Source organism: Tachysurus fulvidraco, chromosome 5, assembly GCF_022655615.1.
Source record: "Tachysurus fulvidraco isolate hzauxx_2018 chromosome 5, HZAU_PFXX_2.0, whole genome shotgun sequence".
Classification (NCBI taxonomy): Eukaryota; Metazoa; Chordata; class Actinopteri; order Siluriformes; family Bagridae; genus Tachysurus; species Tachysurus fulvidraco.
This window is the reverse complement of record NC_062522.1, coordinates 19,630,911-19,647,596: the sequence shown is the minus strand read 5'-3', so window position 1 is coordinate 19,647,596 and position 16,686 is coordinate 19,630,911. Positions and strand designations below refer to the sequence as shown.

At 40.8% G+C, this 16,686-nt stretch overlaps 1 protein-coding gene across 2 annotated transcripts in view; it reads right to left on the bottom strand.

Annotated features, from left to right (window-relative positions):
- Positions 1–582: 582 nt before the first annotated feature.
- The window catches only part of gli1 (GLI family zinc finger 1), a 37,502-nt gene continuing 21,398 nt past the window's right edge, over positions 583–16,686 (bottom strand). For both annotated transcript variants that reach the window (XM_027147232.2, XM_027147234.2), the window contains exons 3-14: positions 10,140–10,240; positions 8,092–8,288; positions 7,631–7,732; positions 7,208–7,406; positions 6,878–7,037; positions 6,670–6,777; positions 6,167–6,304; positions 5,886–6,035; positions 5,628–5,792; positions 5,247–5,489; positions 4,824–5,136; positions 583–4,679 (exon numbers count right to left, since the gene is read on the bottom strand). In XM_027147232.2, the coding sequence (XP_027003033.2) occupies positions 2,161–4,679; positions 4,824–5,136; positions 5,247–5,489; positions 5,628–5,792; positions 5,886–6,035; positions 6,167–6,304; positions 6,670–6,777; positions 6,878–7,037; positions 7,208–7,406; positions 7,631–7,732; positions 8,092–8,288; positions 10,140–10,207 (4,362 nt within the window). In that variant the 5' untranslated portion in view covers positions 10,208–10,240 and the 3' untranslated portion in view covers positions 583–2,160. The remainder of the gene's footprint in view (positions 4,680–4,823; positions 5,137–5,246; positions 5,490–5,627; positions 5,793–5,885; positions 6,036–6,166; positions 6,305–6,669; positions 6,778–6,877; positions 7,038–7,207; positions 7,407–7,630; positions 7,733–8,091; positions 8,289–10,139; positions 10,241–16,686) is intronic.

Here is a 16,686-nt window from a genome sequence, read left to right as displayed (position 1 = left end):
AAGAGTGATAATTTCTATACTGTTTGATGCTGAGAGAAAGACTATGGTAACTCAGATAACCACTCTTTACAACCTTGGTGTAAAAAATAAACTTGTCAAAACATGAGGCCAAAGGGCTACAAAAGCAGAATACCACATCCTGCAACCGAGACTAAGCACATATTAATCGAAAACTGGAATGGAACATTAATTGCCCATAATTCTTATCTGGATAAAATGGTTAGTGAACATGAACAAATCATTTTTGACATTTATTATGTAATTTAAGACATGCCTATGTAATCATAAAAGCTTTGTTTGAAATATTCTTCTTGAATATCTGTTGCTCTAGTTCAGAATACCATAGTTGTCCTAGCTGTATTTTTGAATATGAATATTGAACCATGTTTCCCCTTTTTACCTTGGATCATCTGTCCTTCAGAGAATCTTTGATTGGAGCGCATCTATGATCCATTTCTTGATTTTTCTGAAATGTTCATACACTTAACTCTTGTTTGAAGATCATTTTAGATTTAAATACAGTAATGCATTTCTGGTAGGTTATAAAGTAAAACAGACAATGTCATGAAATTATAAACAGAATATGTTCCATCACAGGCCTCCGTCGCAGGCCATGTTTATTAATAAACAGTATATAGTACCTTTACTTTGTATCAAAATGTAGAAAATGGTACGAAAAAAATATATCACATGATTTCCTGTATATAGATGTAATAACTGCTAATAGCATGAATTTGCAATGCTACATTAAATTCTCTTTTGCCAGCAAAAATAAAAAGGAAAAAAAAATGAGAAAAACACAGAGAGAGATGTAAAGTCCACAAAACTATTTTTGTTCTTAAAAAAAAAAAGAATGTTAGAAAAATTACATTCTATATCGCACCACTATAGAGGCATGGCAGCATGACTTTAGTAACATTGATATTGAAGGGTGCACATGCACTCTTCCCAGTGCTAATCATCTTTGGTATGTCATGAACAGCTGTAGTGAAGCACAGGGATATGCTTGTTTTCAATACTTAAATGAGTCCTTCACACCATTGTGAGGCATTGCATGAATGTGCTGAAACAAAAGACATTAGGTCCTTTATTTTGTCATATCATATACTATACTATACTAAGACCCAAAACAGAAAAATTCAGCTCAGTGCTGTTGTCAGTGCAATATTATGTTTACATGATGTGGTGAAATTTAAGGCCTGGAAAAACTACAAATATACAAATCTATTAGGTGACTGGTCTGTTTGTTCTTTTAGAAATAATAGTTTCAAATTGAATAATAGTTTCAAATTGAAAACAATTTTGTAGGCAGAACAAATCGGATTAGTGCATCCAGGACTTTTTTTAAAGGAGGGTACCATTTAAAATTGATAATCAGTGCCACTTGACTAAAGACACCTGTCTGAAGATGAATAAACAAAAAAACAAACAGGATAGTTCATTTAAATCAAATGGATTCCACTGGCTTCGTTCATAGGGATTCTATTTTGAGACATTCACTTGAATAAGAATAATAACCAAAAATAACTACTGATAAGGCTTTGAATACTGCACTGCACATATACACTATGACTGGTCATTATGGGTTTGTACTTTGACCTGCCTGCCTGTTACTCATTAAAATGATATCTTTAATGCACATGTAGAGTCATTTGCCACCATAGGCGAAGGCACTTTAGATGTGTGCTACCATTTATTATAACTGCGCTTGTCTAGTATATCAGAAAGGAAATGTGCACTCTCTAAATAGTCCTATTCTCCAAAAGTTTTCAAATACGGAAGACAGTTGTTTTTCTTCGATTATTTTCTCAATTTTCAACTCCATTGCTAAAATAAAGGTAAACTGTATTTACATGAAACAAAGTGTTTTATTACTAACCCTCCCAGCATGGCACCTGAAATACCATTTTAGTCTGGATAATGAAACCCAAGGCAACATTTACTAAACAAATAAAAAACAAACAAATGAAAATAGAGAAGCAGGATCACCTCTCTGTAGAACCTGGTCTGTCTAATAAGAGTGTAGGACGCTCCACAGCAACCACTATTTTAATGCATTTATCAGGAGTCTAATTAGTCCACTGGATGCTGATATAACCAAAATGATTATTGGTTATGAGTCTATATCTTACAACTCTCTGAAGCATGAAAAGCTGTTATTTAAGTCAATGTGTTCAAATACTTGTTCTCCCCAGCAAGGGATGTCAGCATGGAGGTCATATCTCCAATGGCCATGTTAGATAGATTGGAGGGAAGTGTTATGGAGTTTTGTGGAGTAGTAAGACGGGAGGAGGTCTGGGAGGATGAATGATGGCCCAGAACTGGATTTACTGGGCTGTAAGAAGAAGCATCTGGATCCTCAATGATAGAAGCAAAGTCAATCTGAGCATTCTCCAAGTCCAGGTTATCAAGCGTATTTGACATAGATGTTGACTGAGGATATGCCACTGAAGCAGCCTTTGTTGAGGGCTCTATTCCCGCAAGTTGTTGCTGGGTTCGGCATGATCCATCATGGGGTTCCAGTGACTTATCCATATTGTGGTGCATGTGGATCTGTCCTAAGTAATAGAAATTATCAGAGTGTTGCTGCTGTGGATGTACAGGTGGTAACCTGACATTTCTCCTTGGACTAGCAGTCGAAAGTGCAGGACTTAAGTTGGGTGGGCTGCTTAGGTATGCTCCATTTGCCTGCTGGGAAAGACTGTTCTGGCGACTCAGAGTCTTTCGACTCGGAGGTGGACGTGGCACCGTGTCATGGCTATAAGAGGAATCCTGCATGCCAGTCAACTGTTCCTTGACTGGCACTGAGCTGGATATTTGACCTGAGGGACTCATAACATTCTGATTTGAGTATCCCTGGTAATTGTTATGGTAGATGTTTTGATTAATTTGCTGATCCTGAGGGCTATGCTGCATGATTGCAGGCTGTTCTCCCATCTCCATGCTTTCTGGTTTCTGAGGGAGACTACCATTTGCTGTTTGTTGCTCTTGTTGCTGCTCCCAAAGGAGTGCCTGTTGTGATTGCACATAGTTTCGTACCATCATCTCCTTCACCTGCAGCATTGGAGTCTGGGATCTCAGGTCCTCAGCCAATACAGAACCAGCACAGCCAAGACTCAAGCTTCCCCCATGGAGGAATGTTCCAGCCTGGCTTTGCTGTTGATGATCAGTTTGGTTCTTAATCTGACCATGGACAAAGTCACAGCTGGTGGTTAAAGATTTGCTGATTAAACCATGCTCTTTTGTTTGTGGTGGGTACCCTTGCTGACATACGTCCATAGTGCTAGCCTGGCGATGCTGCTGAGCCTTGGCATTTTGGCAGGCATTGGAACCACCCATTGGTGGATGGAACTGCTCTGGTTTGATAGTGACTCTCTGATGGTTAGGATCAGTGTTAGAACCGTACAGACCTTGAGCATACTGTTGTCCCTGCATTCCTGTATCTTGGAACTGCATAGCTGTTTGCATACCCACGTGAGAACTGTGGAGCTGGCCATTTTGTCCCCAGGGCCCTGTTCCTTCACTAGTCTGCCCAAGTCCAGGGTAGTGTGGCCCAGAGGGACTGAGCTGACAGGTGCTCATACTGTACTCAGCTTGCTGTAGTAGAGTGTTTGAAATCTCATTCTGAACCATAGTTTCCCCAACACCTATACGCCCACGTTGACCTTGATACTGCCTCTGCATCTGTGACTGGTAGGAAGGTTCCAAGCATCCCATGCCTTCATTTCCAGGAGAAAGCTGGTCACTAGTATGAGGATGGGACTGTGATTGCTGGTAGCCCATGTAGGCCCTGTCTGTACCTTGCATTATACTTCCATTATCCCGGCCATCTGTTGTATTTCTCTGAGGTTCCATTGCCATGGCCTCCATCATCACATTCTCAGTAATACTTGGTGGTCTTGGTGAATACATGTGTCTAGTGTTGTTGGCATCAGACCCACAATGCTGCAAGGCATTACGACGACCCATCAGTGTCATGTTACTCAAGCTGTTAAACCGCTGCACTTTGGGTAGGCCTTGGGGGTCAGCTCCAGAGCGTACAGGATCACTGGCACGCCGCATGTTGTTGCCAGGAGCCTGGTGTGGGTAAATGACCCCTGTTCCATACTCGGTGTTGGCACTGTGTCTCCTGGTGCCCACTTGGTGTAGGAATGGTGGGAGTGGCTGACCATCATACTCACTCAAGAAACCACTACGTCTACTGGTGGCACCAGGCGGCTCCATATTCGGCAAAGGTGTTGGTGGTGGTCCACCAGTTGCTGCTGCGTATTTAGCTTTTAAACTATATTGTTCTGCAGGAGTAAGACTCGGTAAACCTGGTAATCCACTGGTGCTCTGGCACAAACCAGTTCTGTGGCTGGACTCGGGTGATAATGGGTCCCCACCAACATCATTTCCAATGACAGATTGGCAATGCCCACTTGAGCCCAGCTGAGATACTTCACTTGAGCGTCGACTAGATAGGTAGGGGGAAACTACAGAAGAACGGCGGCTCACAGTGTAGGCGGAACTTAAACTACTGGTACCACTTCCGCGGCGATCACTAGGTGGGCAAGGCATAACCATTCTGCCAATTCCACCCATACCACCTCCACCCAGGTCTGGGGTAGAGAGCTCCATCACACGACGATTAGAAAGCAAAGGGGAGGGGCCACACATGCCAATCATCTCACCTGATGCTAAGGAGAAAAAGAAAAATTTTGTTGTGTAAGTGTGCTACTAAAATCCTTAACTGGAATATTCTGAAGGAAATTCCAGTCAAGAAATGAATGTATCATGAATTATGTAATTTCACCAGATGTTTACGTCTTTGATTTTCATACCTGAAAGTGCTGGTAATTTATTTAATGTACCCCTTCCTGGTGGGGTCTGCCTGCGGATCTGCTTTAGTTTATCAATCTTCAAGTTCTCCAGCCTCTTCAGAGCCTGTGCAGACATACCCATAACCCCAGAAATGACTCCTCCATTAGACTCAGCCACACCGGGGCCCCCTCCCTCTTCCCCTGCTGTCAGGTCTTCCAGACTACCTGCTGCATTCAGGTTCATCTCCACACCACTGTCATTGTTGTTTGCACTCCCTAATGGAGAACGTTCACTACTGCATGATGACTGGCCTCCAGGGCTTGGCTGAGACTTCTAATGTATCCACAGCAGACAGAAGGAGATTCATCATAATAGAGCAAAAACAACATTCTCATATAATTCAAAAAAAAAAAAAAACTTAAAAAAGTATTTTAAAGTCTCACTTGTGTATTTTCAGGAGCCAGAAGTTTGCAGTCCTCTCTGGTCCTTTCCTCTTTTTCTACCATCAGCTCTGAACTTTGACCTGCAGAGGTCAGAGCAGAACCTGGTGGTCGTGGTCCAGTGTCACCACGGTGTTTTTTAGTGATGTGTGCCTCTGGTCCATGAACTGTTTTTACATGCTTGCGCAGGGAGCTTGGGTCTGTGTAACGCTTTGTACATCCAGGGATCTTGCACACATAGGGTTTCTAAGAATAAGAAACAGGTCGCATGTATTTATTTATGTATTTTTGTATTTATGAATAGATACTGTAAAATAGATTCCACTGCCAATATGTCTGATATACAGTAATGTGCCATGCTTTTATTATTTCTTTGATGTTTACCTCGTTTGAGTGTGTTCTATTCTGGTGCTTTGCACGATCTGAGGCATTAGAGAAGGCCTTGTTACACCCCTCATGCTCACATACATATGGTTTCTCACCAGTGTGTGAGCGCAGGTGCGTTTTCAGGTTCTCCAGACGAGAGTATGCTTTGTTGCATCCCTCAAACTAAGGCACACAATAATATATGGTCAAAGATAATGTGTTGGTTTACAGAGAATGTATATTAATAGATTCAGCATAAGTCACGCAGATACTCACAGTGCACTTGTGAGGTTTCTCGCCAGTGTGTCTACGCATATGCACCACCAGCATATATTGAGCCTTAAATGGTCTCTGCTCACGGGAGCAGTCCTTCCAGTGGCACACAAATTCTTTCTTCTCACCATGAATATGCTCATTATTGATGTGCTGTAGTGACATACAATTAAATTAATTAGTCAACAAGCATGAAATAAAAAGACAAAATAGATGGCAATGACACAAATAACTACAGAAAAGCTCACACACAATCTGACTTCTGCACACAATAATGCACTTACATGCACAAGTTGTTCCTGGGTGTCAAACTCCTTGCTGCAGCTCTCCCAGTGGCAGTTGGTCTCATAGATGGCCTCAGGCTCTGGTTTCTCCTCTTTGTCTAAATCATCTCTGCCTTCCAGAAGCCCAAGAAGAGGATCCTACCAGAAACACATAGATTACAAACTCAGGCAAAAAATGAGTATGTTGTTTACTATCCATGTCAAAATACTTCATCACGCACACTATAAAGGCACATACTGCAGCTTTTTTGTGGAATGTAGAATCTAATGGTACAATCTGAAGGTACTTTTACATATTCAGCATTTAGTCTGAATCAAACCGTGGTGTGTTCTTCTTCTTTGATGAGATTCCTTTGGACAGGTGAAAACATAGCAACTGCACTCAAGTGCAGACCAAAACAAGCCCACCTGAACAGTCTAACAGTTGACAAACAGTTACCAGCCTGCAAAACTCTGCAGAAATAAATATTATCTGTGCATTTTGAGAAGTTACACTGTAGTACCTGAGTTCCAGTGGAAGATGGACTGGCCACATCTCCTTCTGAATGCTCTTCTAAACTCTTCACATTAATGCCATCCATGACACTACCTATGATGGGTTCTGTTTTCAGCTAGACACACACATATATACACATATATACAACATTAAGGGTCAACTCCCAAGTCTACCCAAGATGCGGTAAATATTGAGAAAGCACATGATCTCATTACATGTCCATGTTTTGGAGGTGCATGCAGACGGGGGTTGTGAGGAGGCAGACGAGTTGGGGGTCCATGGCAGGGAGCTGGGGTGTGTCCAAGTGGAGGTCCATACATGTTCCCTTGAGGCCTGGACTGGTAGTTTGCTGAGCTTGAGTAACACATTGATGGACTACATAGGAAAGAAATGTTTGTTTACTCAGCAAAATGCAGATGTTCTCTCATGTAGCAGAAGTTAAAATGCTTTCAGTATTCCTGCTTTGGCTTTCTGAGTTGTGATCAGTTACTATGTCAAATACTACGCACATCTTTGACCCTGAAATTATACAACATGGCATTTACCTCAAAGCTCCCACAGATAGATGTCCATAGGAACTAGCAGCATTTTGCCCACAGCGAGAGTTAACAAATGCCACCAGAGAGTTTGGAGATGTGCGAATGACTGTCTGCAAGTCTACACTTGTATCAGACAGAGGAGAGATGGACAGTGCTCGCTTCTTGCTCAACTTCAATATGGAACGAGGGGTGGAGAAACGAGAACCTGATGAACAAGCAAAAGGATTCCTTATTGGTTTCCCATTAGCATTTCCTTGAACTAAGAACTATAGGTTTATGAATTTGTGGTCATTGATGTTGTGCTATGATGTCTTAATTTTTTTCATATTCATATGAAAATGTAAAAAATATTTCATCTAATAGGTTTCACAAGATTCATCAAATAGGTTTCATGATGTTATTGAATAACCAGTGCGAGTGCAGTCTCACCATCTCCTGAACCATAGTGTTCTGGGCCTGATTGGTTGTGATGAAAGCCATGATGCACTGACATTGTGTTACTCTGGTTGCAGTAGGGAGTAGCATTACCTCCTAACAACACACAGAAAAAAAGTTTAAACATGAATACTGTTACAGATTAGAAAAATGCTTGAAGCAGAAACAGTCTTTGAATAATGTCAACTAAAGAATTTCTCCTAACACAAAGACTGAAAGATCCTAGCATGGAGAACCTAGTTACTGCACTCTTTACACGTGCATAAAGTCACTGCCTGTTTAAACCAGTTTCTCCAAAGAGTGATACAATTCTGCAATTGTATTGGTTGTGTGTTGGCAAAGGATTTTTTTTTTAATTAAATTTCGTGCTTGAGAGAGTTCAATCTTACTATTTAAAAATAAACCTTTAGAGCCCTTTTAACTATGAATTTTAAGTATTTGATAGCAGCACATACCCTCAGGTGGGGGCATGCCACGGTGTCCCATCATGCCATGTGGTGGGGGTCCTTGCGGAGGTCGCATGTAAGGATCCATGCAGTTTCCAGGGTTGAAGGATGGGTTGTACATTGCTCTGCTTTGTGGAGGTTGACCACAAGGAGCCCCACACACAGGAGACACCTCACTGTAGGGTGATTTAATTGATGGCGCCAGACTACAAACACACGATCAGATAACACAATCAAGTCATTTCAATTCAATAATTTTTGGTTATTATATCTGACATTTATTATTATTTTTAATATCAAACTCAACTAATATTAAAGTATCGACGTTGAGAACAGTGATGAGACTGACTGCATTTACATTGTGAGCCTTGCTGCTCACTTTTTGTCACAGCTGTTGACATAAACAGTGAGGTCCTAAAGTCGGAGACAGCATTGGAAATCTGGAAATCCTTATTGTTTCAAATTAAAATAAACAAATGATTTTACAGTTTTAAACTACTTGATAGATTAACTATGATAAATGCTTTACACAAAAGGTCAGGTATTCCTCATGTTCAGATGACACTTCAGTAGACTTTATCTAAAATGGATCATAGTGATTGTGCCACTGCTCATTAAAGCAAAAAGCAAATAAACCAAATATGAAGAAACTCTGAAATTCATATAAATATTTCAGAAATTCTACCTTATCAAAGTTGTCAAAATTAAAAGCTGTAATTAGAACTGCACAAATTTGAAAAGAATGGAAACTTGAAGCATTTTGATTATTTGTCTTATCCTACCCAGTGTGATTATTTTTCATGGTGACTAAACAGACTACCTTATTAACACGTATTGACCTAGAGTATAGCATAATCAATAACTTCAGAATTAACAGAACTTCAAAAGTTGAATATCACTGTGCTGTACTGTATATGTGACAAAATAAAGTCTTCTAACTTATTAGAGGTTTGATTTAGAACCTTATTTAAATGTGGTCCATATAGAACGTGAAAAAAATGCAGCCTATGTTGCTATGTACGTTCCTGACCACTAGGTGGCGTGCAGTAACTGTATTTTGAGAGCTAAAGTGACAGCCAGGAAATTTCCACATTCCTCTAATGCTCTGTCTAATACACACATAATCACTTCTATTCTGTGTTACATTTTTTGTTTGGTGTTTCCATTGATGTGAGTTTCACTGTAATGCTTTGTCTAACCGTAACCCTAACTTTTAAGAACAAAACTTTAGTTTGCAAACAAAGCAGTAGCTTGACTACAAAATAGCTTTTCTAATAGCTTTTTTAACGGATCATGTATTCCTCGTATAGTCCACATTTAGAATTAAATAATACATAAACACATACACACACACACACACACACACACACACACACACACACACACACACACACACACACACACACACACATTCACCACGTTCACTTCAACACCCAGTCGCTGTAATTCTTTCAGAACATCATGTGTATTCCACAGTGCCTAATCTCCTTGCACTAATCCACCAAGTCCCCTTCCCCCAATTCTGTCTCCCTTTATGTGTTCTTTATTTTTTGGGTATTTTTTCTGAAGCTCCCTTCTTTTCATGCACTCTTTCTTTCGTCCCCTCTTTCCTCATCGCTAACCCTGTTCTCCCTGGTGAACATTCTTTCTCTCTCTCTTTTTTCCCTTAGTCTTTGACAGCTGCTTATTACTGACTGGTCAGGGAGCTGCTACTCTCCGCATGACTGACCAAACACCACTCAGGTTACCCCAGAGAAAGAGCGAGAGCCCAATGCTAGCTCAACCTGGGTGGCATTCTGCAGGAGGAGGGTGGAGATGGGGAGTAGAGGAGGAGCTAGCAAACCTTCTTTACAACAACATCAGGGCACACAGAAAGAAAGAGACAGAATGTTTGGCTGCTACTGTAACTCCAGTCTCCCCGGGGTGTTTGAGTTAGATACACCACTGTTTTAGTAAGGATGCCCTTAACCTGCCTGTTTGAATAGACACATAACAAGTGTTTTGTACCACTGCACACAGGTTACTGGTATAAGGGCATCTTGTAATGCTCATCTTACCCTTTGCTTGGTTGGCTGGTGTTGTTGTAGTGATACAGCCTGTGGTGAGGCTGCATGACCACTGGCATTGGGGCCAGCACTTCCACTAGTCCTGTAGGACCCTGTGGAGGAACAAACACATTCATATGAGCATAAATAAGAAAAGAATTACCTGATTACATATATTGGGCAATATGACAATGTCATTGTAATGGGAATTTCCATGAATTTTCCAGATATTACATTGATGTACTTCCACTAACATTTGATATATTATATATTTCTCTGTTTTAAATCATTTCCTGACCAAAACTGATATCCTGATAAAAACATACTAACTCATCATAAATAAAATACAGAAGTCTAACAGTACTAAGGTCACTGAAGTTTGTTAATTTTTTAAAATAAGATACTATATTTTCATTTCTAATTCCACATGGACTTAAATCTGAATCAAGATGAGTAAAATAAATATTATTAACTCGCAACATGACAGGACTCACACAGATTGAGTTTATTACACAGACTGACAAGTTTGTACGCAGGTGTTTGGAGGTGTATATCTGATAACATGTTGCTAATGAGGTGGATACACTAAATAGAGATCTCTACTCAAGCCACAGCTGTTATAGCAGTGCTCAGTGCACACACACACACACACACACACACACACACACACACACACACACACACACACACACACACACACACACACACACACACACACGCACAGACACACATGCACAGACACACAGACGCACGCACGCACGCACAGACACACACACACACAGACACACACACACACAGACACACAGACACACACACACACACACACAAACACACACCTGTTGAAGTCATTAGAAGGGAAGAGCAGAGATTAGTGTATAATCCAAAAAGAAGGGCTCTGCATTACTGAGAAACTGTGTTCATGTATAAGTAGCAGAACAAGTGTTAATGCCTCACTGACTAAAGGCATGTTGCTTGGCAGGCGTGTGTCAACAAGTATAGCAAGGGATTGTGATAGAAAGATTGGTAATTGATCACATGGCTGAAGTGTTTAAAAATATCTATTGTATGTATGGGATTTTCCAAAGTTTGCTGTTCGCAATTCTGGTGTTGTATGAGACATTTAAATTCTGTCAGTAATCAGCTGCGTAGACATGTACAGAAATCATAAATGCATGAAATGTTAAAATTAATCTTCTGGAGTAAATTTCTTTGAGGAGTGTCTGTGTACTGAAGCAAAAATACAAAATCTTTTTTCAACATGCTATAAAGAGCTTTACCAACATGTACATTTGGACAGGTTGTACACTCACTAAGTACGTAATTGGGACCTATACCTACTCATTTCTTTACAATTATCTAATCAGCCAATTGTGTGGCAGCAGTGCAATGTATAGAATCGTGTAGATATAGGCCAGCAGCTTTATGTTCTATGTTCTCATCACCCATCAGAATAGGGCAAAAATGTGATCTCATTGATTTTGTCTGTATTGTGATTTTTGGTGCAAGATGGACTAGTTTGATTCCTTTCTATAACTGCTGATCTCTAGGAATTTTCTCACACAACAGTCTACCATTTACTCTGAATGGTTCAATAAATAAAAAACGTATGGTAAACAGGCTGTTCTGATGAGGGAAATGCCTTGTTGATTAGAGAGGTCAAAAGTGAATGGCCAAATTCTGATTTGAGTTGATTGAAAGGCTATAATAACTCAGAAAACTACTCTGTATGAATGTACTGAGAAAAAGCATCTCAAAATGCAGAACACATCAAACCATCAACCATCAAATTCTGTAACCTGGTTTGATGAATCTCAGGGGCTTTTTACGCGTGGTCACTTCATGCGTTTTCTGTGATTGAACAGCTATCCGATCGTAAAAAGGCCAGGTCTAAATGACCTCTGAAACGTTTTCGAGACGTATATAAATCCGATCGTTCAAACCACTTCAGGAGGTGGTCTGGGACGCATTTCAGATGAAACTGGACAGGTGTAAATGAATGTGGTTGTTGAAGCCACATACTTCAGGGCTATACTCCTCCCAAAAGGAAGTACGTCATTCGCAAGTGATCTTTCACCCAGGTGTCACGTTGGGCCTTAAAATGCACTGCTGCTGACAACGAAAATGCAGCAAACAGTAAATGCTGTTTTTTGTAACATAACCGTCGTAACAAGTTGTTTCGTCTTCTTTTTGATTGCATTCTGAAAGCTGCATACACCAAAGCGTGTTCCATTTCAATTAAACATGGAAATGAGGTCAAATATATTTGCATTTGGGCCGGGAGTAAAAAGATCGGATTGATATCCGATTCACCAAGACGTATTTATGTATCGGATCAGAGAAAACACATGAAGTGACCAGGTGTAAAAAGGCCCTCAATGTCTGCTGAGAAACACAGATGGTTGGCTCTAAATTTGGTGTCATCAGTATGAATCCATGGACACAAACTGCCTTGTGTAAACAGTCCTGACTAGTGGAGGTGGTATCATGGTGTGTTTTCTTGGCACACTTTGGGCCCATTATCACTAATCATTGCTTGAATGCTATATGTAGCTTGGTTGCAAAACCAACCGTGCAAAACTGGCCATGTTCTCTGGGTGGGACTTTCCTCTATATGTCTTATACAGCTGTATAATGCAGCATGAGGTGCAGTTTAAAAAGATGTTGCTGGCTAGCTTTAAGTGGAAGCATCTGATTGAGCTTATACTTCCTGGCTGGTAACGGATGTACATGCTGATCTACATCAAACTGAAATTTGTCAGGCTATTAAAACATCACAGACAATTCTAAGTACAATTTTAGCATACATACTGTATAAACTCTTGAAACTGGCAAGATAATTGAAAAAAATGCATATATTAGAATTAATTAAGATTGATCTGCATTTGTTTACCATATACTGTATTGTATTATACTATACTTATTTTAAGGTATGTTGGGAACTAGATTGATTAAGTGTAATTAATTCAGGGTAGGGTTGGAATTTGTGCTGTTTGGTGAATGAATTCCAAACGGGATTCGTGTCGAGTTATTTTCCAAACATAGAAAGAATAAACTATGCAATACTGATATCCAGGGCATTGCAAGACTCACTTAAAACAAAGAAGGCCAAGATGGTGTTTCTGTTCCTTATTTTCCACACATACAAACACACGCACAAATGTACTGCAAGTGACAAACAAACATGAATGCAACAACTATTCAAAACAAAGAGGAAAAAGAGGACAGAAAGGGTGACGAAAACCAAATGCCGGAAGATGAGATATCAGGGTGAATGAGTATCTCTACTTCTCTTCCTTTTACTCTTGTTGACCATGCTGTAGTAGGGTAAATAAAGTAAGGAAAGAAATGGACACATTTTCTCTGTAAAAATGTCCATCCTTTAATCTGAATTAGCTTTATAATGTACAAATGTATCTATCCCCTTCAAGGATTAATTATCATCTAGTACTACTTTGTATTACACTGTTGGAATTAATATCTGTGGCCAACATCACTGTCTGTGTACGGAGCAGGACACCAGTCTAAAACACAGTGTTCTGTACAGCATCATTGTGCTCACTCTGTTTAACTTCTTGCCTCTCAGACATGTAACGGACCCCACACGTAAGATATCATCCATCATTTTAATCTCTCTATTACCACTGTGCCTTGTCTATCTCTGTTCCCATTATACCCATAATGGAACAAATTTTCAGGCACATCCAGCTCCCTCCTCCAACTCATTTTCTCCACCCTTTGCTCTATCCCCTAATCCTCAAATTGCTCTGTTTGCTCCTACTTGCTAGGCACTCTACGAAGACTACAACATAAACAGTTTGGAACTTTCCTGAGCAGAAAAGTGCACGTCACCATGAAAGAAGGAACTCTCTAAAACAAGACATGGGGCTGGACGCACTCATCTGTACCCCCTCCTCTTTTTCCTCCTCCCTCTTTTGCTGCTCATCTTGCACACTCTCTCATCCCAACCCCCACTGCCCTCCCTCACTCCATCCCTCCCTCTCCCTCCCTCATGGAGCAAGAGTCGAGGTGGGTGTTCTGGCTGTTATGAGCTAGAGGGGATAATGGCAGCTCTAATGTAGCTTGCTGTTCCTGAGGGAGTGAGGGTGAATGGGAGGGGGGAATGGACCAGACTTGAGATTTTAGTGAACTACAGAAAAAAAAGTAAGCGTTTCCTGCCTTTTCGTTCTCTCCCCTTTCCACACTTTTTACGTTACTTTTTCCCCCAATGGTAAACTTTGTTTTGCCATTCTGCCTTTGTATTTATAACACATACTGCTCCCCTAAAAACCCAGACACCCCACCCCCATACACACACTCGAATTCTTCACCACCAACGAATACCTTGAGGTGAACTTCCACATACAGTAAAACTGTTGTATTGTTTGTTTGAAGTTTCACCTAATTCTCTTTCTAATGAATTTAACTGGTGAAACCAACATTCGTTTATCTGCAAATAAAACATGACATTGGTGTGGAGTTCAGGTGCATCACTTTCTGTCAGCACAGAAATCTTCAGCACGGTTGGGGTGCACGTGGCCGAAAAAAGTGTGAGAACTGGAAAGCTGTTAATGTGCAACAGAAAGAGTGAAGGGTCTCATGTGTAGAAAGGACCTTTATAAAGCAGTATTCAATAAGGTTATAATAAAATAACAAAATTCTTCCCTACTTAAGAAGTCTTCTCTCTCCATCCCACTCCTCTCTCTCTCTTTCTAGGCAGTACATACCTGTGGTTTTCTGACACCCGCCCTCCCTTCACCTCATACCTCACGTTCTCTTTCTTGTTCTCCTTTAATCCTAATACCTACTATGTTGCCTTTTTAACACTCACTTACACCCTTAAAGTCCTGGATTATTAGTCAGTTATTTGTTTGAAAGCATGCGATCCAATAACACAACTGTAAACACAACAAAACTAATGGAAAGGTCTAACGGAGTGAGTCTGAACCCTCCCATGCATTTTGGCAAGTAAATTATTTAAAATGAAAATGAATCTACACTCTGTGTCAGTGATGTGGCTCTGATGTTTTTTCTTTAGGCTCTGTTCTGTGTCCAGACAGTCTTACATCCTATAGTATGGGGTTATTAATGTGCCCAAATGTGCCCACACATATCCCTTTGAACTCCCTGAAGGAGACGGAGGAAGTAGGGAGGGATAGAACAGATGAGGAGGAGGAGGAGTGGAAAACAGCTCCACCAAAAGGCTGAGATGCACAGCTGGGACCCAGCTGCAGCGGCTGGGCCCTGACACACGCATGCACCACCCACACACACACACACACACACACACACACACACACACACAGAGTCAAGAATAGTACTGTATAACCCTTTACCAACCCCTGATGTTGGCTTCGATGATAGTGTAAAAGAATAATAATCGTAATAATGATGGGTGGCCGAGAACTTGTGTGTGCAGTGAATATTTTGAGAACCATTGCTTTTACTGTAAATACCACAAAAAAGCTGGGGGAAAGAGCAGACATCAACGAACAGTTGAGAGAAGAAGCAGGCACAGGATAAGAAGGGAAACAGGACAGTAGAAACATCCCTGGTTTTTGGAGGCGGTAACGCCAAGGAAACTAAGATTTACATTTTCATGGCAAGGCTGCATGCTGAGTGTCTTCATGCACACAGACCACACACACTAACTCTGACGCTGGCTGGGATCATGTTCTAGTCTGACATGGCAGCTGACGTACAGTGGTTATGTGTGTTTGGGCTTAATCTTGAGAAATGATCAGAAAAGCAACAATCTGACAAGCAGAAATCTCAGATGTCTTCTTTTGAAAATATCTGGAAATGTATCATGGAAACCGTTCGTTATCTTAAGATGGAGCTTGACTGCCATTATTCTGAATGTCACTGGCTCTCTGACGGCAGAACAGGGTTTGAGTTCATGCAATCTCACTACTGAAACTACTTTAAAATGGGAAAGTGAACCTTTGCTGAGCCTGTTTCAACTCGCACTCAGCTTGTTAATTGGTGTGCTTACACATTTGTGGGCTTATGGATTTGCGAGTGTGTGTTATGAGTTGACACAGGCTATGAGTCAACACTTTGGCTCTGTTCCTGGCACAATGCATGAGCATCTTCCTTCCTTCTTTGTCTTCTTTCTTTGTCGTGTCCATTCTCCACTCTTGTTTATCTCCCTTTCTCATCAGCTCCTCTAGAGGATTTTTAATGTGACAAAAGACTGCCTTGAATGCTAACAATTAATTTATCATCAGAAATTTATCATTGAATTATGAGTAAGCTAAAATGCAGCATCAGCAGGGCTTTTTTCTTCACTGCTGCGGCTGTTTCTCTTTCCAGAACAAGCGTCTTTCACACTATCCTTTCCTCCAAGACTGAGAGATCAGCAACATCGTGCCTATTGCAATTTATATCGGTAAGAGTTAACAGTGCATCTCACTCTTCACCTCACAGCAAAAAGATATTTCTGAGTCAGTTCTCTCTTTGCTGTAGCCATAAGAGTGAAGAATGCTGCAGTGCTCGTGTGTGGCCTCGTCGGCTGCGATGCTCAGCCAACGGCGCTCGCTCACACACACACCGCGCTACA